At 50.1% G+C, this 23,839-nt stretch overlaps 1 protein-coding gene across 5 annotated transcripts in view; it reads left to right on the forward strand.

The window, feature by feature from the left end:
* DCAF8 (DDB1 and CUL4 associated factor 8) overlaps positions 1-19,680 on the forward strand; it is a 46,670-nt gene extending 26,990 nt beyond the window's left edge. For all 5 annotated transcript variants that reach the window (XM_050929850.1, XM_050929852.1, XM_050929851.1 and 2 more), the window contains 8 exons: positions 54-164; positions 3,264-3,336; positions 4,242-4,299; positions 4,903-5,010; positions 5,489-5,619; positions 16,592-16,711; positions 17,704-17,820; positions 18,426-19,680. In XM_050929850.1, the coding sequence (XP_050785807.1) occupies positions 54-164; positions 3,264-3,336; positions 4,242-4,299; positions 4,903-5,010; positions 5,489-5,619; positions 16,592-16,711; positions 17,704-17,820; positions 18,426-18,539 (832 nt within the window). In that variant the 3' untranslated portion in view covers positions 18,540-19,680. The remainder of the gene's footprint in view (positions 1-53; positions 165-3,263; positions 3,337-4,241; positions 4,300-4,902; positions 5,011-5,488; positions 5,620-16,591; positions 16,712-17,703; positions 17,821-18,425) is intronic.
* Positions 19,681-23,839: the final 4,159 nt, after the last annotated feature.

Here is a 23,839-nt window from a genome sequence, read left to right on the forward strand (position 1 = left end):
TCTGGACATTGTTTTGCATTAACACATGGATCTTATTTTCCTCCTCTTTAAAGGAAACTGGTTGTGACAAAGGAGAAAGAAAAGAAAGTGGGTCTCTACACCATTTATGTGAATCCCTCTAATACGCACCAGTTTGCTGTGGGTGGCAGGGATCAGTTTGTCAGGTAAGTCTGTCTCCAGAAGATACAAGAGAGGCAGAGTCACTGCTCCATATTGGGCTAGGGCATTTGTCTTATGGGTGTGATCAGTGCCCTGGAGAAAGCAGAGGAGCTCTGAAGACTCCTGTAATTACATCCCTTCCATAGTCTTCTAACACACTCTGTGGTGCTTCATGGACATTGCTGCTTCCACAGGGCATCACTGGGACCAGGGAGGATCAGTAGGAGTCAGAAAGGGATTAGATGCTTTTTTTTAATACGGATGATGACATCTACAGTTACATTGTTTGGGGTTATAAACTCACCTGCTTTGGAGCATAAACCAATCTCTCCTGATGGGTTGAAAGCAAACTGCCATTACAAGCTGGTTCTTCTATTATTAGTCTGCTGGTGCCTTCCTCGGAAGCATCTTTTTCTAGTCGCTGTCCAACAAGATGCTGGACTAGGAGGATCACTGTGATTAGGTCTGGCAGTTCCCATGTTCTTACACTCAAGTGCTTTGAATCTGCTGTATTTAAAACACGAGTTCCTGCTTGTATGACTGTTACTCCCTTCATCTAAATCTCTCCAAGAGCTTTCACTGCACAAGAGCACAAATCAACCCGTCTCTCCTCAGAACTCACAGAAGTTAAACACTAAAGTGAATGTGTCACATTTGAAGCTGCCTGTTTACATGCAGCCTCACCCTAAGAGCATCAGAACAGCTACGCTGGGTCAAACCAATGGTCCATCTAGCCTAGAATCCCATCTTCTGACAGCGGCTGGTGCCAGATATTTCAGAGGAAATCAACAGAATAGGACATTTTATAGAGTGATCCATACGCCAGTGTTCAGTCCCAGCTTCTAGCTGTCAGTGGTTTAGGGACGCTCAGAGCATGGGACTGCATCCCTGACCATCTTGGCTAATAGCCCTTGATAAACCTGTCCCCATGAACTTACCTGATTCCTTTTTTTTGAACCAAGTTATACTTTTGGCCTTCACCTCATCCTATGGCAACAAGTTCCACAGGTTGACTGTGCATTGTGTGAAGAAGGACTTCCTTTTGTTTTAAATCTTCTGTCAATTTCATTGGGCGATCTCTGGGTCATATGTTATGTGAAGGAGTAAATAACATTCCTTATTGTTTTCTGCACAGCATTCATGATTGTATAAACCTCTAGCATATTCCCCCCTCAGTTCTCTTTTCTTAGCTGTATAGTCCCAGTCTTTTCAATCTCTCCTTGTATGGAAGCTGTTCCATACTCATAATTCTTGTTGCCCTTCTCTGTACTTTTTCCTATTCTAATCTCTCTTTTGAGATGGGGCAACTAGAACTGCACAGAGTACTCAAGGTGTGGGCGGACCATGGATTTATGTAGTGGCGTATTTTCTGTCTTCTCTATCTCCTACTCGTTCCTAATGTTCTATTAGTTTTTTTTTTGTCTGCTGCTGCACGCTGAGCAGATGTTTTTCAGAGAACGATCTGCAATGACTCCAAGATCTTGCATGGTAACAGCTGATTTAGAGCCCATCTTTCTGTATGCAGAGCTGGGATTATGTTTTCTAATGTGCATTGCTTTCATCTACAAAGTTGATTTTAATTTGCCATTTTGTTGTCCAGTCTTCCAGTTTTGGGAGAGCCCATTGTAATGCCTCAGTCTGCTTTGGACTTATCTTTGAGTAATTTTATATTGACTGCAAACTTCGCCACCTCTGCCCCTTTTTCTAGATCATATATGGATGTCTTGAACTGCACTGGTCCAGTACAGATCCTTGGGGAACCCTACTATTTACCTCTCTCCACTGTGAAAACTGACCATTTCTTCCTACCCTTTTGTTTCATATCTTTTACCTAGTTACTGATTCATGAGAGGACCTTCCCTCTTACCCCGTGACAGCTTACTTTGCTTAAGAGCCTTTGGTGAGGAACCTTGTCAAAGCCTTTCTGATAGTCCAAGGACACTGTATCTACTGGATCATCCTTACTCAAGTTTGTTGACCCCTCAAAGAATTCTAACAGATTGACGAGGCATGATTTCCCTTTACAAAAACTGTGACTCTTCTCCCAACAAATCGTGTTCGTGTGGCAGCTGATTCTGTTCTTCATATAGTTTCAATCAGTTTGTCTGGTAGTGAAGTTAGGATTACCAGTCTGTGATTGCCAGGATCACCTCTGGAGCTTTTTTAAAAAATTGGCATCACATTAGCTATCCTCCAGTCATCTGGTACAGAGACTGATGTAAATGACGGGTTACAAACCACTACAGTTAGTAGTTCTATATTTTCATAGGAGTTCCTTCAGAACTCTTGTGATACCAGCTGGCCCTGATTATTTTGTGGTGTTTAATTTATTAGTGGTTTTGTTTTGTAAATCTTGTTCCACAATTTATGCACAGCCTCGTCCTGTCCTCCTCAGGCTCACCACTCCTGCTTGCCCCAGACTTACTCCACAACCCAGGGGTTTTTCCTGTTGAATTCCCTTCCCGTGCTCAGCTAGCACTAGCCACCTCTGTCCCCCTTTTCAGGGTCAGAGCCTTTTTCTCTTTGTTCCAGCTGGCAGGAGATACAATCTTGTCTCTTGCCACATGGTGTCTCTGAGTCGCATCAAATCTCAGCTGAAAACCTGTTTTCTTCCTTGCCTATCTTCTCCCTACATTCTCTCCCCTGTCCGCTGTTCAGCTAAAACTCTCTGGGGTGTAGTAGGTACAAATGTAACTGCTCCAGCGTGATGTAAGGTGACAGTAAGCTGCAGGTGTTGCTTTCTGTCAGATGAGACTCAGATCTAAGGCTCCAACCTCTCATTGTTGTTAAAGATCACATGGCTCTACTCGCAAGAGCTATTGTGTCAGCCTGTGTCATGGCCAAATCCCAGTTCTGATACTTGCATTTTACCTACGTTCCCTCTATAGAGTTTCAGTTGACTGCAGTCTTAAACAGCTGCCACATTCCATCTCGGAGATGGTGCATTTAATCGAGGGTGAAGTGACTTAGATACATCTAATCTGCATAGTTAGAAGCTGTAGGGCACTTGAAAACTCATTTGCAGAAAAGCACTTAATTCGTGCAAGAGCTTTTCGTGTGTTTGAATTTGGCATTAATCTTACCGGCTTTCTGTCTTCATCTAGGATTTATGATCAGCGGAAAATAGATGAAAATGAAAACAATGGCGTGCTTAAGAAATTCTGCCCTCACCACCTGGTAGGAAGCTGCTTTCATAGTGTATTGGAATTCCTTCCCCCAGCTTACGGGGGTGAGGGCTATTCCTCAACCATGGCCTGCAGTATCCCGTACACTCTCTGTACGCTGCAGGTGGCCTGGGAAGGTGTGTGCCTATGGATGAGTCAGTAGAAGTTATGTTCTGTTAGGTGGCAAACTCTTCATTTCCTTGTCCTTGTGGGTTTGCCAGGTTTGGGGTGAGTGGGCGTGTAGCAGCCCTAATTGCTTTACAACAAAGCAGCTTGTTCATATTGGTTTCCTAGGTTTTTAATGATTGAGGGTTGGGTTTCGAGGGGGCTGCACATCTGCAGTGGGCAGAAGTGCAGCTGCTGGTGGCTAAAATGTTCTCCACTAGCTGTGCACGAGCCCATCTCCGCAAGAGAAAATTAACAGAAAAACATAGCTCTGATAGAGAAGGTATTGTGTGCCCAGCCCTTATCAATCACGCTTGCATGTTCCCAGCCCCAACCAGTCAGGTTTGCGTGCATAGCACATAACCATTCAGTTATGTGAAGAGCAGCAGAAAAGGGTCCCTAAATCTATGAAGTGTTGTTCCAGATCTACTCAAGATTCTCTGTACTGTAGAGTCTGGTGGGGAAAAGTAGGGTTGCCAAGAAAAATTACACCCAGAGCCCAATTTCAGAGACCTCCTATATAAAAAATTATGGAGCAAAACCCAACAACTGTATGGTGTGTTTCACCCCTTGAATGAACGCTGCCTGGGTCTGGAGAGAAACAGGCCCCGTTGTGAGGTCTGTTGTAGAACACAGCCAGTCGCTGTCAGGCACCACCGTAATGGAGTATAGTCATCGCCGAATTAGCATTTGGGAGCCTCTGAGCAAAGGAAGTCTGACTAGAGCTGTCTGGTCCTTCCCCCTTGCTTTTAGGTAAACAGCGAGTCCAAAGCTAACATCACCTGTCTCGTGTACAGCCATGATGGATCAGGTATGTAAAGCACTAGGTCTTTAGAGCCGGTCCTGCTGCCACCTCCCTCTGCTGCTGTGGGGTCCTGCTCCTGCTCATTAAGGTGCTGAGCAGTGAGGACATCATGTCCTTGAGTTGAAGCCTCCCTGTTTGGACTTCTTGGGTGTGTGTAGCAGCTTGAGCTGTTGTCCTAAAGGAAGAAGTGTTGGGAGGGGAGAAACACACCCCAAAGCTAGGACCGCACAGCCACAGACATCTGCTACGGGGGGGTGGGGCGGCGCACTGTATGCTAGTGACTGCAGTAAGGGCTTATGGGATCTAGGTTCTGTGTGCAGCTGAGTCAGAGTCTCTGTGCTCCAGGATGAGTCACTTAATCCTGCCTCATCCCTGAATATAAAATGAGAAGGACATCGGCCTACCTTCTTGACAAGCTCTAAGATCAGCCCTGGCACTTGGGCTGTAGTGGAGTTTGCTTGGGTGGGGGCTCCTGGAAGGTGTGCAGGCATAAGCTGCGGTATCACTTGCCCATCCTAGCCTTTATCTCAGGGCAGAGACTGTCTAGCATGTTAGAATCCACAGGCAGATGCTAATGATCCTGTGTGCGCGTCTCTTGTTCTGTGGCAGATCTCTTGGCCAGCTACAATGACGAAGACATCTATCTCTTCAACTCTTCTCACAGCGACGGGGCAGAGTACGTCAAGAGATACAAGGGACATCGCAATAGTGCCACAGGTGAGAATAAGCCATTAATAGGCACCTCTGTCTCCTTCCTCCCTGATAGTGTTCACTAATGAGCATGCACAAACTCCTTGGCTTCTTAAGTGGCAGGGACGCTTAACCTCTGAGGCTTTTAAACTGAGGTCTTTCATGATCGCTAACTCTGCAATCTCCACTCTGAAGAGGTTTGGTGGACAGTGCGGTTTTGAACTGGGGGGCATCGGTAGAGCTGTGGGGGGAATACGGTCAGTGTCTGTTACTGCCTCGTTCTTAGTCCTTTAGTTCACAAGCACCAAATTCACATGTTAAAATCAATTCTTGTGCTTGTACAGTGAGAGCCAGTGTGTGTATGTGGGGGGAATGAACAAATCCACGCCGGTAACCTTGGAAACTTCTTGTCAGCCAGGTGCAAAGTAAACAAATGTCGCAGGGAGAGCTGCGTGGACTTTGGAGCTGTCCTTGAGCTCTCTGCTTGAAATCTCTCTCCTTTCAGTGAAGGGTGTTAATTTCTACGGCCCGAAGAGTGAGTTCGTGGTGAGTGGCAGTGACTGTGGACACATCTTCCTGTGGGAGAAGTCATCCTGCCAGATTGTGCAGTTCATGGAGGGCGATAAAGGAGGAGTGGTGAGTGCCCTCTTCTGTTGTATGTGCCAGGCTCCACAGCCGTGCTGCAAAGCCATCTCTCGTCCGCAATCCTTTGGGCTCCCACCGCTTTAGATAGCGAGCTGGGAGTTGTGACTCATGGATTCTCTTCTTAGTGGTGAGGGCAGAATGGGAGTTGGGAGACCTGGGTTTTATAGCTAATTCTGCCACTGATGTACAAGGCACTCGCATGGGTCTGCAATGGGGAATTTGTTCACTTTTGTGAAGCACTCTGAGATGTCAGTTTTAACAGTAAATGCAGCTCTTTGACCCTCTACATAAGAATGGCCATACTGGGTAGACTAATGTTCTATCGAGACCAATGCCAATGCCATGTGTCTCAGAAGGAGTGAACAGACCAGGTAATTGTCAAGTGATCCATCCCCCGTCGCCCATTCCCAGCACTGGCAGTCTGAGGCTAGGGACACTCAGAGCATGGGGTTGCATCCCTGACCATCTTGGATAATCGCTATTGATGGACTCCAGGAACTTGCCTAATTCTTTTTTGAACCCAGTTATAGTCTTGGCCTTCACAACACCCCTGGCAAGCAGTTCCACAGCGTGATTGTACGTTGTGTGAAGTACATCCTTACGTTTGTTTTAAACCTGTTGCCTGTTAATTTCATTTGGTGACCCTTGGTTCCTGTGTCATGTGAAGAAGTAAATAACACGTACTTTCTTCACACCGTTCAGGATTTTCTAGCCCTCGATCCTCTTCTCCCCCCGCCTTTAGTCATCTCTTTTCCAGGCTGAACAGTCCCATTCTTTTTAATCTCCCCTCATATAGAAGCTGTTTCATACTGTTAATCGCTTTTGTTGCCCTTCTAATCGCCCTTTCTCTTGCTAGAGTCCTGTGAGTCACTGAGCAGCGTTCCCTTCCCCCAGGCCATGTCGTGCATAGCACCTGACAGAAGCTCTCCCAAGAGTCCATCAGCTCTGCTTCTGAACTGACATTACATTGTGGCATGATGCATTAGAGCAGCTAGGTAGGGAAAAGACTCATTCTCTTCCTATGCTCCTGATAAAGGCCAAATCAAGTACTCTTGAGTTGATCATGGTGGCAGTGTCCAGAAATCATCTGAAGCTTGTAAATCACTGGTATAGTATGATTTAAAGCAGAGGTGGGCAGACTATGGCCTGGGGACTCTCTCCGACCCTCCAAAAGCTTTAATCTGGCCCTCGAGCTTCTGTGAGGGAGCGAGATCCGATGCTCCAGTTGGGGCGCGGGACCTTGCCCCGCTCTGCACTGCTCCTGGAAGCAGGGACATGTTCCCCCTCCGGCTCCTACGTATAGGGGCAGCCAGGAGGCTCTGCACACTGCCCCCACCATGGCCAATGGGAGCTGCATGGGCGATGCCAGCAGATGGGGCAGTGTGTCTGCATAGGAGCCGAAGCCTGCTGCTCGGAGCTACTTCAGATAAGTGCTGCCTGACCCCTGACTCCCTCCTGCCCCCCAACTCCTTGCTCCAGTCCTGATTTTCCCCCTCCTGCCCCCCAACTCCTTGCTCCAGTCCTGATTTTCCCCCTCCTGCCCTCCAAACCACTCGGTCCCAGCCTGGAGCACCCTCCTGCCCTCCAAACCGCTCATCCCCAGCCCCACCCCAGAGCCCGCGCCCTCAGCCTGAGCCCTCACCCCCTCCTGCACCCCAACCACCAATTTTGTGAGCATTCATGGCCCACCATACAATTTCCATACCCAGATGTGGCCCTTGGGCCAAAAAGTTTGCCCACCCCTGATTTCAAGTCTTGGCCCTGATTCCTGCTCCTCCTTTATCTAGGGACTGGGATGTGAAAGAATTGTATCTCATTCAAACCTGACACTCAAGCTGTTTTAGGGACATGGAGTAATTCTGGCTGTTGTCGGATAGATCCTGCTACCCCACATGATTGACATAACCCAGAATGTTGACTCTTAGAATAGTGCTTTATTAACCTACCTTTCCTCCCATACTCCAAACAAAATCTTATCCCCACATGCAAGAGCAAGGCCCCACCTCCTATTCTACGTGCCTCCACAGCTGGGTTTTCATCACTTGACACTTTTTCCCTCTGTGGCTCTTAAAGTGCTTCAAAAAGTAGCAGAAGTATCATTGTCCTCATTTTACACACTAGGGAAACTAGTGTCCAGAGAGGAAGTAACTTACCTAAGTTCACACAGTAAGTCAGAGAGCTGGGAATAGAACTTGGGTCTTTGGACTCCCAGTCCATTGTCCTCTTGACTAGAGCCCCTTGCCAAAGCCTGTGAAGTCACATGCCATCAATATTTCCTGCACAAGCTTCCTGTCTTGAGGGATGTATTTCAGCCATCTTGGTGGTGTCAGCAGCACAGACAGCTGTGCTGGGCTCGGTGAGAGAGAAGGTTAATGCAGTCAAACGGAGTGACATGCAACCGCATCAATGAGGGAAAGTCAGAAATATTTAAAAGTTGCGTAACCAATAGTAATCAAAGTAACTACACTTACCTGGGCAGTGTCGCCAACCAGGAGTATGAGAAATTTACCAGAAGTAACTTTCTCAAATGCTATCTCCGCCCTGTTGCCCAATAGCCAATCTGCGCAGCTCTGCCTAAAAGCCATGAAACTCATCTGTCGGTGGGTTCTGTTTCAGAGGCAGGTTAGTAGAGCTGCATTTACAGCTACACTGTTATTTATCCTGTGGTTTAACCATGGGTCACTGGGAACCACTCAAGAAAACATGCAATTTTCAGAGCAGGATTGTTCCAGGGAGCGTTGGAATCCTGGCCGTACCTCACCACTGACAACAAACATTCTCCATCTGGCCATGCAATTGCCAATGGTGGCGTCAGTGCATAAGGCGGCAGCAGCTAGGAGCAAGTTCCAGTTCCATGGGCCTAGCAAATTGCTGTGATTGCAGATAGACATTGTGCCCCGTTGGGCTCAGTCATTCAGTCCCAGCTCACAATACAAGTTTATTAGCATGTCTTCGCTGTGACTCCGAGCCGAGGTAGGAAGGGTCCATAACTGTTCTGGTAGAGGGCTGAGCCTGAGCAACCAGGGACTTGGGGCTGATACCAGGTTTTGGAGCCAGACTGTGCATTGCTGCACAGTGTCAGATGCCCTAGCTATGGAGGAGTCTGTAGTCAACACACAGGCTAGTTCCTGGCTGGGTCGCCGCTACTGCATTCCTTCCATTTGTGATTCTCCCAAGCATGATGTGGCTTCTGCTGCTGATTAAGGAAACCGGGGGTTCCTACTGGGGACTTTAGATCTATCTTGCTGCATTGTATGTGCAGGGAGCGGGTTGGTAGTGGTACTCGAACAGGAATGGCAACAAGGGCCAGTTAGTGCCAATCTTAGCAGTGACAGCCTAGAACGTCCCTCCAGGTCACTTTCCGGGAGCTTTCAACCTAGCACCGTTCATCAGTACTTTAATTATGGAGGTCTGAGCATGCAGAGCACAGTGGATTCTCTGGGTTCTGTATTTTGAACGGGGCTCCAGAATTCTTTCCCAGAGCTCCTCTAGCTACACCATGTTGTTTTCTAGCAGCAAGGGTGCCCACTGTACTGCACCGCACCGTACTCCCCCACCCCACCCCTGCCCTCCCTGCAAAAAACAAGCCCCAAAACCTACATGACCATGGTTGGAAACTCCTGTGATACTTTTATTGGTCTGTCCATGTTGAGCCTTAATCAGAGCTCCTGGTAGGAGCAGAACTATTTGCTCCAATGCTGAACCAACTCTGTTTATAAATGGTCTTTCCTCTGCTACCAATTAGCACTGTCTTGGCCAGCGAATTGCTCTGAGCTCCTGCCCAGCTGGGGGCTTGTCACTGTTCACCAGCAGGGCAGCAAGTCCTCTAATCCTCAGTGGAGGCAGCTGCTTTGAGGCTGTAAATTACAAGGGATCTTTCACCTTTTCTCCCTGTTGCTTTGACTGCCCCTAACCTTACTGCAGACAGAGCACTGGCCTAATTTATCCTAGGTCGTTGGGATTGTCTTAACTGCTAGGCTGCTGGTGTGAGACCCACATAGTAATACTCTGCAGTTATGTAGCATCTTCTCCCCAAGGATCTCTTACAGAGCTGGGCAGCCCTCTGTTGCCTTCTGTCTTACAAATATGGAGACTCGCCCTCAGCCCTTCGCTGCTATAGATGGTGCTGCCCCATGGATATTGATTTCTCTCTAGGTCATTACAGTGGTCTGGCTGGACATTCCATTTAAGGCCATCTCTGGCATTCTTACTGTGCCATCAGAACAGTTGGTGCCATGTGATTGCAGGCCTTTTTAGTGGCATTCCTTGGTGAACATGCTTTGGAATTCGTTGACCTTCCATTCTAATACATCCATACCAGGAAAGCCATGGAAACAGAACCAGTGCTGATGAAGGTGGCTTCTGTGTTCGGCTTTAAATATCCTCACTTCTGATCTTGTCCTGCCATTTAATATGGAGCAGCTTGCAAACATGACAAGAATTGAAAATATCAGCCTGGTGTTCTTCAGCCTTCCTCAGCACGTTTCATTTCCATACAGTTAAGTTGATATAACCGTGGTTCTGTAGATTCACAGCTTCATGGCAAGTTAAGTGCACGTCGTCCCTGCAGAGGCCTCTGAAAGGCCCAAAACATGGCGGCAGCTGCTGCTGTACAAGTGTCCACATCTTTCCACCATCCTCCAACCCTACCAACGTATCTGAGAGTTGCCATAGACCGATAACTAGAGAGCTGGTTGGAATCTGGAGCTGGATGCTGCTTGATGGTAATAGCCAGGAACTTCATCTTATCTGGATTAATAACCCAAGTAATGCACACTGCTGCTTGCCCAACCGGATCAGCCATCAGCTACAGCAATCCACCAGACTGCACCAACTGGACTATGTCAGCAGTGTATTCAGGACCTTGACATACAGTGGTATTCAGCTACCAATTGCTACCTCCTCAAGCTTATCCATCAGCCAGTCAATGCTGATATTGAACAAGAATGGTTACAGAACCCAGCCTTGCGAACTCCCGTGGAGATGCACAGCATTGACTCAAACACCACTTTCTGTTCCATTTTAGAGCTCTTCTGTTAATGGCTTTGTCTTCCCAGGGATGCCTAGACACCTCATCAGATCCCACACGCTTGCTCAATGCACGGAATCAGATGCCAGATGGAAGTCTATAAAAAGTGCTGCACATGTCTTATTAAATTGAGCCATCCTCTCCAAAAGCTTCCTCAAGGTGAAGTTCTGGTCGAGAGCAGAACCACCAGGTCTAAAGCCACGCTGAGCATCCCGGCCTTTGCCACGAAGTGCATCGTTGATTCCAGACCTTAATGTGGAAGCGAAGACTTTCCCTGGCTCTGACAACAGCTTAATACCTCATTGCTCTCTTCTTTCAGTCATCAGGAATGTTTGTGCAGCAGGTGGTCTGGAACAGCCTATGCAGCCATAGTACAATGCTCTTGCAACTCAGGGATGATATTGCAAACACCTGGTCCCTTCGCACGCTTCAGCCTGTGGATTGTGATCCGGATCTCTTCTCGGCTGAAGGAAGGAGACCTTCCCAGAGTTTTCTGCCCCTCTTCATATTGAAGAGGAACTGCGGGCAGCAGATAATGAAGGAGCATCTTGAAATGATCTTTCTGTCAAAGAAGCTGATTCTGAAGGCTCGATCTGATGCTTTCATCCCAATCCTTCTGGACAAACCAGTGCTGCCACCTCCCCAAAATACCACAAATTGAATAGAGGGTGTGGCGATCATGCCTGGTGGTGGCAGCTTGTTTCAAACTGACTGCCTGAGTTGACCACCAGCATTCCTGATCTTTCTGATGGAATGGAATGACATGACATTCGGAAGTCAAACCCATTTGGCTTTGCATTTTGTAGCCGCTGTTTTGTTCTTAGCTACGACTGTCTTGAGCATTTCCTCACTGATCAAGGGATGATGTTTGAAGGGCTGAGGCTCTAGCACTGATGACTTGAAACAACGCCATTCCTCATCGAATGTTCCAGGCACCAATTTTACATTTGCTCTTATACCTGGATATGAGAGTGACCCTTTCACAAAGTTCCATTGGTCATTTTTAGCCCTATCAGAGAAACTCTCTGCGTTTTGGCTACAAGGACAGTTGACCAGATTGTCACAGATGGTGGCTTCAGTATAAACACCCTCATGATGATGTGAGTATACTGACCTTGAAGTGCTGTGCAGCTGCCATCCTAATCCTTAGTGAGAAGGGGGTGGAGGCAGGACCAGTCCTGGGTCTCAGCTCCTTTTCTCTTTGCTCTGGCCTGTGTAGCTTGTGGACACAGTCTTAGGCAGGCTGCTACAACTGGCCCCTTAGGCTTAACACTGGAGAACGTGTTCACCCCGTGACGTGGTAACCGGTCTCCTACGTGCTTCCTCTCCCTTCAGCTCTGAGCCCAAGCAGCCAAACCTGGCACTGAAGAGCAGAATCCAGTGTGGTCGTCTCAACAGGAGCTGCTGCTTAGTGTTGAGATCCTGGATATTGCTGGTGGGTAGAAAAGGAGTTGGTAGTGGGGGCTGGGGAGCAGGCCAAGTCCTGTTTTCAGCTCTATCACAGATTTTTGCTGTGTCAGCTTGGATGAGTCGCAGACACTTAGCTGCCTTGCAGGCCACTGAGGCTTGATCAGCATCTTGGTGACTTTCTGCACCAAAGACCCCATGTAACTAGAACCTCCGAAAGCAGCTCCTTTAACCAGGCAATTGCTGCCCTTCCCATGAGCTTCGGTGTCACAGCTTATCCTCCTGGCTACTTCGCTGCCCTTACCAGCTGTAGTTTCCTGGGCTGCTGTTCACCACCTCCCTTTGTCTTTGTGACCCCCCCCCCCCCCCATCCATTCAGCAGTGTGTTCTGGTGCACTGACCCTGTTGGCACCAGGAGACAGATTTCATAGCTGTCCAGTTCCACTCCAGTGCTGCTCAGGCCCCTGTGGTCTCCAGCACCACTGACCTTGCACTGTGCTGGGGAGCTGCATCTGGTGGTAGCAATATGAAAGCTGAGGAGAATGGTTGGTTTTATTTTGCCTACTGCATCCTCGCGGTGAGCCTAAGATGTGACAGCACCACGCAGGATCAGATGGCCAAGAGATCTAGTTCTGGGAGTCTTCTGCTTCCTTCATTCTTTATTCTCCCTAAAATTCCATGTGGATCTGATCATGGCTCCTGCTGGAGCCTGGCCTAGGACTCCCTTCCAGAGCCAAGAGTGATGCTAATTTGCTGCTGGATTATAATGGCAATGAGAACTGGTGCTGAGCAGATACTGTTGGGCAGCCCCTCTCCAACTAAGACCCATCTCCTCTGAAAGGCAGATTTGTAAGTAGATTACAAAGTAACGGCACAAGAGGATAACAGCCATCGGGCTGTGATGGCACCCAGCAACCCTTCCGAACTAGCGGCTAAAAGCCTGAAAATACACACCCAACCTACGTAGATTATGGATGCTTTACAGTAGGTAGCACCTCTCCTCAGAACTGTACGCTTTAACATTTGTCTCCCAAGAGCTCTCTTGAGGTATATGTTATACCCATTTTACAAAGGCGTAAGCTCCAGCAAGGAGAGAAGTGACCTGTCCAGGGTCCCTCAGTCAGTCAGTGCCAGAACCAAGACTAGAACCCAGGAATCCAGGTTCCCAGCTCCATGATTTTGTCCCTGCACTAGGCTGCCTGCCTTGTCCTGGGGATCTTTTCAGTTTGGCCCTTTGGATGGTGAGACCTTGTGCTGAGAGAGAAGGCCTCAGGATGGTGAAGGGAAGTGGTATCCTGGCTTCCAGTTGTTTCCTTGGGTCCCCCGTCAGAATTCCGCTGTGGTCCTTGGCAAAGATATTTTAAATTTTGCTTTCCAGGGGAGGGAGGTGACCTTGTGCCATTATATTGTGAATGTGGTGAGAGAGGCTGGGTGTTGTAGGAGTTTTATTACCAGGAACTGATTAGAACAGCTCACTCAGAGTGTTTGGCAGTGTCCACAAGTAGTATATTGAGCTAAAGCCAGACCTGAAGGGATAACTGAGCACTACAGAGGGGTGACTAGTCCAGTGGGCTGTAGCTAAACTCGTTTCCGTGGTCCACTTTCTCAGTGTGGCACACCTGCCATATTGCTTTGTACTGGCCTCAGACACTTGCTGTTCTACAGATGGGTTTATTGGCTGGGAATCCAGCCAGCTAGCTAATGGTGCTGAGACTCTGGAGCGGCAGCTAGCTGTGGGAGACAGGAGTGCGCTTCGCTTTCCCTGTAGCTCCCTTGTTCCTTGTTCTTACCTCCCCCAGTCGTTCCTGCTCGTGGGCATTCTCGGGAGTAAGTGCAAATACAAGGGTTTTGAAAACTGATCTCTCCTGCCTTATTCTCTGGATGGCTTAGCCAGCTACGGAGCTGGAACACGTTTCAGGGTTTATGGTTCAGGCCTCTGTTTCCTGTGTCTGACTGGGCCTCCAGCACCGTATATCCTAAACAATACATTCTTTGCTCCTCGCTGGCTCTCTAAATGCACGGGGGGTGGGGGGGAAGTGACTTATCAGAGCCCTCTGTATGTGCCATAACTAACGATTTTCATGTGCACTAGCTGAGCCAGTCACTTCAGATTCATTGAGCTCACATATCCTAAGAGTTGACCTATGAGATGCTGGAGAAGGTACAGAACCCATGTAGGTCAAGGCCATGCAGTTGAATCAGGTGGACGGGATGGAGGGCAGGCTCATTTCTTCTCAGTCTGCACAGGATTATTCCCTACAAGGCACTTTCTCGTGGCTTCTCAAGGCTTGTATTAAGTGTCCCAAGTGATAGACTTTCTGCCTGTGAACACTGTTCTTTGGCAGAATACATTTTGCTGTCAGGAAAATACTGTGTATTGAAATACTCCTAGAAACGTTGAATCCTGACCGTGTGTTTGAAACGCTCTCTGACTTATCACGGAAACTTAATCAAAAAAAACTCACTGATAAAACTGGCTTGTTGTTCATGTCAGGTGTTTTATTACCGGTAATACTAGCGCTGTAATTACAGATGCAGTAAATCATAGGAGTGATGCAAAATAAGAGGTGCTTTTTTCCTGTGTGTAAAGGCCTACTTCAGGTGTCTGATTTCACTGAAATACAAAACCTGTGTTTTCAATGGGCTGACTGTGAATGCATTTCAGAGATCAGCTCTTGTAGTGAATGTGCAGGTATCCATTTCTCGTTCTTCCAGGTCAATACCAGCTCATTACTGCACTCTGAGATCTTGGGAGATGCGTGTTACTAGAACGAGCTTTTACTTGTTTGGAAAGTAGAGCCTTGGTTGTCGCTTTCACGACTTGCCCGTGCATAGTGGCAGGCTCCCAGTCAGCCGGCTGGATGTGGATTGTGTAGTGTTACAGCCACGGTGGATCCTGTAGTCACGCAGGCGTGTGTTCAGTGGGTGTGTAGTGGATTCTGAATCAGCGTGAAGCTCTTGGGTAAAGCAAATCCTATTGTAGCTGAGCTTTGCCTTTCTTCCTTGCTTTGTACACCTCAGCTTTTTCCAATATACCAGCTAGCAACACTCGTCTGGACAAGCAGGGCCTATCTGGTCAGCAGGGCTGTTTAGTTAGACCCATCTGTCACTTGCACTGAATGAGGGGTTCTCGCTACACCGCCCCATCTAGACTAAAATGCTGGGTCCGCTTTTTAGCTAGTATTGGACGTACTCTGTATTTAACACTTAGGGTTAAGCTAACCGTCTAATAAGCAGCTGTGTTTTGCTGTCTCCATGTAGCCTAATTTTTAATCCAATGATCTGGGCAGAAGACTCGTTTCCAGGCAACTTGCATGAAACTATTAAGCTTTGCCTTTTACACTTCAATTTGCTATTCAGTGTGTACTTCGCCTCCCCTGTTCTTGAGCTAATTCACTGGCGTGTTGAATATTCTCCTCTGGGTTTTAGCTTTCCCCTCCTTTGTCACCACATCAGACTCGCGGAACGTGCGATCTCGGATGCCTGCTCGGCTGAATTCAGTCGTCTTATGAATTATTTAAGATGTACCAAACAGTTCGAGTACAGCTTAATTGGCGAGCATTAACTGCCCTTGAGCACTCGCTTTCTCTCTCGCTTCTGTCTGCCGCCTCCCCGGTTTTTTGGGTGCGCTGTCTGGAAATGTGAGTTCATCACTCTCAGCTAGAGCAGCTCTAGGAGAAAGTAGACATCCTCCTTCACTACAGACTTCCCCGTGGAATGGGTCTGAAGCAGAGCTCCACAAGTGGTAGTGGCTTCCTCTGATGGGGGCGGGGGTAGGCCTCTTTTATGGTGGTGTGCTAGAAATAATTTTCACGATGGCACTTGACTAATCCCAGTAGAAGGTCAGAGCAGCCTTTTGCTGCTTCCCACATCAGGAGTAGCTGTTTCAGCATCTCTTTTTGCTAATCAAGTGTGGTGACACAGCCTTGGTACAGCACACCAGGCTTGTGAGTCAGCCAGCTACTGCTCTGTGCTGCAGCGAGCGAATAACTTTTGTTATGCCTGTATAGGGCTGAGAACTCAGGCACTTCCCTTGTCTTCAGCACTCGACAAACTATTAATGACTCCAGCTTCATGCTGCTCTAAAGGTAGGACAGATGGAGAAACTGAGGCACAGAGGCCAGGGTCATGGGGCAAGGTTGTAACATAGGTGGCAGTAGAATCTAGATCTTTGATTATAATTGTGGGGCTCATTCTGCCTATGAGTGTGCTCAGCAATGTGCAAAATACTTAACGATTATCTGTAGATCTCAAAGCGCTTTCTGTAGTGCAGCGTGTTGAGTGGTGCTGTCCCCAGCTTATAGGGCAGGAAGCCAAGTCACAGAGTGGAAGTGATTTGCCCATGATCAGTGAGCCAGCGGCAGAGCCAAGAGTAGACCTGGGGGTTCTGTGCCTGGGTGCCATCTCCAGTATACAGTGTGCTGGATTGATCCGTGGTGCCTAGTCCTGTGCCTCACCTACCCGCCGGGCTGCCTTCGCTGGCTTTCCAGTGAGCCTGCTCTCACTGCAAGACTGTTTCCATTGCAGGTAAACTGCCTGGAGCCTCACCCTCACCTTCCTGTCCTGGCCACCAGTGGGCTGGATCACGATGTCAAGATCTGGGCACCGACCGCGGAGGCACCTACTGAGCTCGCCGGACTGAAGGAGGTGAGAGCTGGTGCTAACTAGTGCTGTCTAGGCCTCTGGTTGCCAGTGTGCTGCTTGTCTGGCTCTTGGGATGAATTGTCATAAGAACGGCCCTACTGGGTCAGACCAAAGGTCCATCTAGCCCAGTATCCTGTCTCCCGACACTGGCCAATGCCAGGGCCCCAGAGGGCGTGAACAGAACAGGGAATCAAGTGATCCATCCCGTCACTTCTGTCATCTCTTAAGTGACCCCTTTGCCTTCCAAATCACCATCTTTCCCTGGTGTCTGTCAGATTAGGATGTCTTAGTCCCTTTAGTCAGCATCGAGGGCGACGGCAAAGTAGCTTCCAAGTCAGGTAATAGCAGGCGGCAGCACCTGGGCAGTGTTTGGCTGGGAGATCTCCCAAAACCGTTGAGATGGCCTGGAAGGTTGAGGAACTGGCGTTCATCAGCATCCATGTGCTGTGGGGGCTTCACTGCTGGAAGTGCAGTCGCTCAGGGGACAGGTAAAACCTAAGGGCCTGACCGCGTTCGGTCACGGATCCCTTTTTGAGCTGAGCTCCTGGACTGTGCACATCTGACAAGCTCCAGCTCCAAGAGCCATTCTGTTCCCTGCATTTCCAGCGGTGTGTTTCCACGGCCAGTCTGACCTGCCCTGTGCTGTTGATACCTCCAAGGTGGAGCTCCGTGTGAGTAGCTGGTCTAATGGCTAGCCTCCTCAGCCTGGGAGGGAGAGTCCCAGCCCTATTGCACTGCCTACTTCGATCCCAGCCACGGCTTAGGTGGCACCCAAAGGGCACTGACTGGAGCAGGCCAGGCCTGCTGACTGCTCGCCTTCCCTGGCATCGTCTGCCTGGATCACGTTGCTCAAGCTGACTCCTGATGTCCTCTTGGTGGGTCGAACTCTGTCGCAGAACAAACAGAGGCTGGATCTGGTGCGGGGGCGATGGCAGGCAGTGACGTCTCTGCACTGCCGCTGCTGTCCGGTCACTCTCTGGTGCTCTCATTTCTAGGTGATCAAGAAGAACAAGCGAGAGCGAGACGAGGACAGCTTACACCACACTGACCTGTTTGACAGCCACATGCTGTGGTTCCTCATGCACCATCTCCGACAGAGACGTCATCACAGGGTAGGTGTCCGTCCTGCTTGCATGTGCCCCTCCTGCACCCCTTGGCTTTCTGGAGTGTCCTTGACCAACACTAACAAGGAGGGACCTGAGCATTCGCCAGCCCATCTGGCCCTCCTGTTGCTCCCTCCCAGGTCACCAGTACAGTCCATGTCTCACTCCAGCTAGTGGGGAGCAGAGTCTAGAAGAACCAGGGTGGTTTCTGACATGGCTGATCCTCTCCCTCTCTCCTTTCTGCTTAGCGTTCCAAGACTAACGTGCTTCTCCCATACTCTGACATGAGTCTGGCCAGGACTCTGTTCCCAGGAGATTGGGTCTGAGCTTCCTGGCATGTAACGGCTGGATGCGCTTTCTTCTGGAAGGCAGTGTAGGCTAGTGTGTAGAGCACAGGGCTTGGACTCGTAGGTTCTATTCCTAGCTCTGCTATTAACTCTCTAAGGAGGATGGGAAGGTCCAGCCAGCTCCTGTGACTCATCTCCTCCTTGGCTTGTTTACACGTTGGGCTGCCCTCTGTAAGACTTGCTGCTTGCAAAGGGCTCGGAGCTCTGGACTGAAGGGGAGAGGCCTAGTTGAGGGGGCGGGGCTGACATCCTGTTCGTTCTTGACAGCGCCGAAGAGAACCCGGAGCAACAGACGGTGACTCGGACGAGTCCCCCAGCTCTTCTGACACCTCGGACGACGAAGAGGAGGGTCCAGATCGGGTGCAGTGCATGCCTTCGTGAGGCCACCGCGGACAGAAAAGCCCTTGGAAGGGTGGGGTGAAGGGAGGAGACAAAAAAAAAAAAATCTCTACTAACAAACACTTTCAGCTTTTTATTGGAATGTTAAGGAACCCCCAACTCCTCCTCCCCCCCATGGTCCCTGGGGTGACCAGCTCAGCAAGATGCACTTTGGACTCGCCTTTGCTTTAGGGGCTTCAGGAGCCCTTGCCAGGAAGGGGAGGGGGCGGAGTGTCAGAGAGAGAGAGAGACAGAGCATTAGCCCCTGGTCTCCCCGTGTGTATCTGCCTGGAGGAAGGGGGCCTGTGGAGAGGCCTGTGTTCTTTTGGTACTAGAAGATTTTTCCGGAGAAGAGTGCACTTGGCTGCCATGCATGCCTCTTCCCAAGAGCTTCTCTTGAGCCTGTGTTGAGTTGAGGAGTTTTTGTTTTTTCTTTTCCCTTCCTCTCCTAGATTTGTTGGTATGGGCCTGAGAGGCGTTCTGCAAGCTTGTGCTTTGAGGGGCACGGTCTCGTGCTTCTCTTGGCTTGGTTTTCCCCCCACCCGAGAGATCTGACTCTGCTTCTCTCAAACTGGGGCCTTCCCTCCCTCCCTTTGTGTTGGTTTTATTATTTTTTCCCTCCCAGTGGTTCCTAGGAAAGGAACACCTGATCTAGAACGTCTCCACCGAGCTTGTGTTTTGGATCACCCATGCAGAACCTGTCGTCATGCCTACTTCCTGCCCCGCCACAGGGGTGTTTGCAAAGAGATGCTTGCCTAGTTTGTACATATCAGTGATTTGCACTTGGTTTTGACCCTTTCTCCAGCCCCCCCCCTTGACAAATAGCTAGCTAGGGCCCTGATCTTGCTGTCCTTACCTGGTAGGATTCCAGCGGAGGGAAGTTATTTGCCAGAGGAAGAGTGGTAGGATCAGCCTCTTAATGGAGAGGGGAGTAAAGGAAGGTCCTTTAATTTTCTGTTACTTTTAAGAAAATCTATTGTTTTGGGAGCTGTGGCCAGGAGGTTCCCCGTCACTGTTTAGAGGCCTAATTTTATATATATTAAACACCAAACGAACCAAACTGAACTTGGATGTTATCAAGTTAAAATTATTGTAAAAGTTTAAATATATATTATATATAAATGCAATAAAAAATTGAGCGAGAGCCGGAGGGGCCTGAGCTGCAGTGGGGTGGCGGGGCGGGGCTGTCTGTGAGTGTCTCTTCCACAACACGCTAGACTCAGCAGCGTGGAGCTTTTCCTTGGCTTCAGAGCAGGCTGTGCTCTCCTGTTGAGGTCGATGTGGTCCTGGCTGGAGCAGGATTGGGCAGACCGGCCCCTGGGAGTGTGGTGCTCTCTTGGCTGGTAGATGCACCTTCCACTCTCCTCCAGCCGGGCACTGGATCCTTCCAGCCCGGTTGCCGTGGCTGCGGCTGCGTGCTACTTGGTTCTCCCCTGGCCCTGGCCACCTCCCGAGGGGTCGGGGAGAACTCTGGGCATTGGTATTTCTCTTAGTAAAAGCCTTTTTCGGGGGACTCCTGTTGCAACAGGTGCACGGGCAGACTCTGCCTTGGATTTCCTGTCACTTCCCTTCCCCTCCTTCTGGCTTTGCCAGGCTCTGCACCTGCCTGCCAGGTTAAGGGCTTGTCCACTCCTGCTGGGCTGAGTCTGTTTACCTGCTGGCATACAGCCCTGGTATGGGGGCAGGGCAGGGGGCACCTTTCTCTTGCTGCCCTGCATTTGCCAGTCCCTCCTAAAGCACCACATATCTCCACTGTGTGCAGCATCCTTCCCACAGGGTCCAGGGCTCCCCTGCTGTCTCACCCATTTTCTGCTTTGATGTGTGAGAGGGCAGGGGCTCTCTGCCGTGGGGAGGCAGAAATAGCCACCAAGGCTCCTGTGTCCGTGACAGGTGCCCTACCCAGTGTCCTACTGTGTACCACCCCCACCCCATGCTCACAATGTCCCTGCCTTGCTCTCGGCTAAGAGGCTCCTGGGCTTGGCAGCAGGTCCTTTCCCCCTCTGTTGTCACAGCCTGAAACCCCCTTTCACCGGCGGCCTTGGAGGGTCCAGCCCCTGCCCCTTTGCACTGCCAGGGCTGGATAACAGAGAATAGGGCCCCTGGAGCTGCTGGCTTCTGTGTCAGGTGGGCAATACAGGTTCTGCCTCTGCTCTTCAGAGCATGGCCCAGTGCCCTGAAGTGCAGAGGTTTTGAGGGGCAGGGTTAGAACCTGTATTACCTACCCTGGCTCTACCCTGTTCACTCCTGTCTCACCCCAGTCCCCTCCGTGCTCTCTGGGCTAAGTTCCCCCTCTACAATTGGCTCCTGGCTTGTTCCCCACCACTCTCTGCAGTGGCTTTACCCTGTCAGTGAATTTAGGCTGGGAGCTGGGGCACATGATTTATGAGGAGAGGCTGAGGGAACTGGGCTTGTTGAGGCTGCAAAAGAGAAGGGGGTGGATTTGATAGCAGCCTTCAACTACCTTCCGAAGAGGATGGAGCTCAGCTGTTCTCAGGGGGAGGGATAGCTCAGTGGTTCGAGCATTGGCCTGCTAAACCCAGGGCTGTGAGTTCAGCCCTTGAGGGGGCCACTTGAGAGTCTGGGGCAAAATCAGTACTTGGTCCTGCTAACATTCAACGTCCCTTCCAGTTCTAGGAAATAGGTAATCTCCATTTAAAAAAAAAAAAAAAAGTGGTGGCAGAACAAGGAGCAATGGTCTCAAGTTGCAGTGGGGGAGGTCTAGGTTGGATATTAGGAAACACTATTTCACTAGCAGGGAGGTGAAGCACTGGAATGGGTTACCTAGGGAGATGGTAACCCACAGGGGAGGGATAGCTCAGGGATTTGAGCATTGGCCTGCTAAATCCAGGGTTGTGAGTTCAATCCTTGAGGGGGCCATTTGGGGATTGGTCCTGCTTTGAGCAGGGGGTTGGTCTAGATGACCTCCTGAGGTCCCTCCCAACCCTAATCATCTCTGATTGGAAAGATGGGGAAACTGAGGCACAAGCAGGGGTTGATCTGTGCTATGGCCATGTCTAGTGGTGCTCTAGGGCTCCACAGCTAGAACCAGAAATAAATTCCTGCTCCCACCCACAGCTGGAACCTGCAGCCCTGAAACACTACTGAGGTGTTAAGCCTCCCACTCCCACTTCTGCTCTGCCCCCCTAAACTCTCAGTGCTGCAGGGGGCTCCTTGGTGCCCTCCAGCCCCTGAGCCAGGTACCCAGGTCTGCTCCTGCTTGGGAGTTAATTGGCTGCTGATACTGCTGGAGCTGTGGGCCTGGGGTCCCAGCTGGGGGTATGGTTACATCTATAACCCCTGCCAGTGGCTCTGCTGGCTGTGGGTGCTGCTTACTGCCTCAGTCACACGGGGCTTCCTTTAGCCTGAGCCCCACTCTTGCCTGTAAGAGACAGGCCCTGCCCCCAGAGAGCACCCCTGGGGTGGGCAGGGCCTGGCTCTGAGCACTTTCAGGGGCATCCTAATCCGACTGAATCCAAGGGCTGTGGGAGCTGTGAGGCTGCTGTGCCTTGTTCCAGACGCAGCCTTCGCCGCTTTTCCCTTGGCACGTTCCCTGGTGCCTTCAAGCTTTGTCCCTTTGCCTCCTGCTGCAGCCTTCCCTCCTCCTCCCTGCCCTGGTTTTTCTTTGGTGGCTGTTTTATCCTAGTTCCTTTGATTTGCTAAACAGTGGGAGCCTCTCCTAGGAACACGGTTCTGCTTGATCATCCTGCACCAGCACTCGGGGCCGGTGATGCACAGGCCACTCCTGCCCAAGGAGAGCTCTGGAAGGCGGCCCGGCCTCAGGGGAGGGACAGGGCTGATCTGCTTGGCACGCGCTGCAGGGACTTGGAACACCCAAGCGCACAGCCGTGTCAGCTGGGAAGAGTCACAGATGCTAGAGATGGGGAAAGGCTTGTTTCATGGGAACCTCTGGAACTACTTGCCCCAGGATGCCACGGGGGTCCAATGTCCACACAATAGGTCTCTGGGTAATGAGAACGCCTGCATGCACATCAGATGGGATTCTGGGCTGAGGAGTGCGTTAGGCAGCTTGGAGTCAAACTGGGGAGGGGGTGTAACCTCACTGCCAATTGACTCTCCCCTTTCATTATTGCATCCTGCCCTGGAGGCACCCTGTGAGATCAAGGCCCCATCAGGCCTGCACAGATACCAGGGAGAGATGGTCCCTGCCCCAGCTGAGCTCAGGGCGCCTGCAGGCCGGGTGCTGCATTGACAGACACCCTGAATGATTCCTTGCCCCAAACGGGACTGGAGGACCCCAAGGTCATCCCGATCTCAGCAGTGTGTCACCACTGCCACAGGGGCTAATGCCAGCTGATTAGGGGTCTGGAACAGCTTCTGTACAAGAAGAGAGTGAAAAGACTGGGACTGTGAAATTGGAAAAGAGACAACTAAGGGGGGTATGATAGAGGGCTATAAAATCATAAATGGTGTGGAGAAACTGAACAAGGTTGTGTTATTTATCCCTTCTGTGACGAAGTTCCTCCTCTACCTTGGTGGGTCCTGCGCTTATTGGCAGATTTGCTCACCTCAGTGATCTCCACCACAGTCTGGATCAACTCCTCTTGTGTCTGATCAGGAGTTGGGAGGTTTGGGGGGAACCCAGGCCCACCCTCTACTCCAGGTTCCAGCCCAGGCCCCTAGGGATTTGCAGCTGTCTATAGTGCCTCTTGTAACAGCTGTATGACAGGTACACCTCCCTGGGCTACTTCCCCAAGGCCTCCTCCAAACACTTTCTTTATCCTCACAACAGGACCTTCCTCCTGGTGTCTGATAACGCTTGTACTCCTTAGTCCTCCAGCAGCACAGCCTCTCACTCTCAGCTCCTTGTGTCTCTTGCTCCCAGCTCCTCACAAGCACTTCCTCTCCTCCCTATCTGACTGGAGAGAGCTCCTTTTTAAACCCAGGTGCCCTGATTAGCCTGCCTTGATTGGCTGCAGGTGTTCTAATCAGCCTGTCTGCCTTAATTGGTTCTAGCAAGTTCCTGACTACTCTAGTGCAGACCCTGCTCTGGTCACTTAGGGAACAGAAAACTACTCACCCAGTGATCAGTATATTTGCCCTCTACCAGACTCCTGCACCCTACTAGCCTGGTCTGTCACACTTCTCATAACACACAAAGCAGGGGTCACCCCATGAAATTAACAGGCAGCAGGTTTAAAACAAACAAAAAGAAGTACTTCCTTTTGTGGTGGTGGAATCTCCAGCCTTGAAGGTTAAGGCCTGGCTTGACAAAGCCCAGGCTGGGATGATTTAGTTGGTGTTGGTCCTGCTTTGAGCAGGGGGTTGGACTAGACCTCCTGAGG

Source organism: Gopherus flavomarginatus, chromosome 20 (genome assembly GCF_025201925.1).
Source record: "Gopherus flavomarginatus isolate rGopFla2 chromosome 20, rGopFla2.mat.asm, whole genome shotgun sequence".
In the NCBI taxonomy this organism is placed as follows: Eukaryota; Metazoa; Chordata; order Testudines; family Testudinidae; genus Gopherus; species Gopherus flavomarginatus.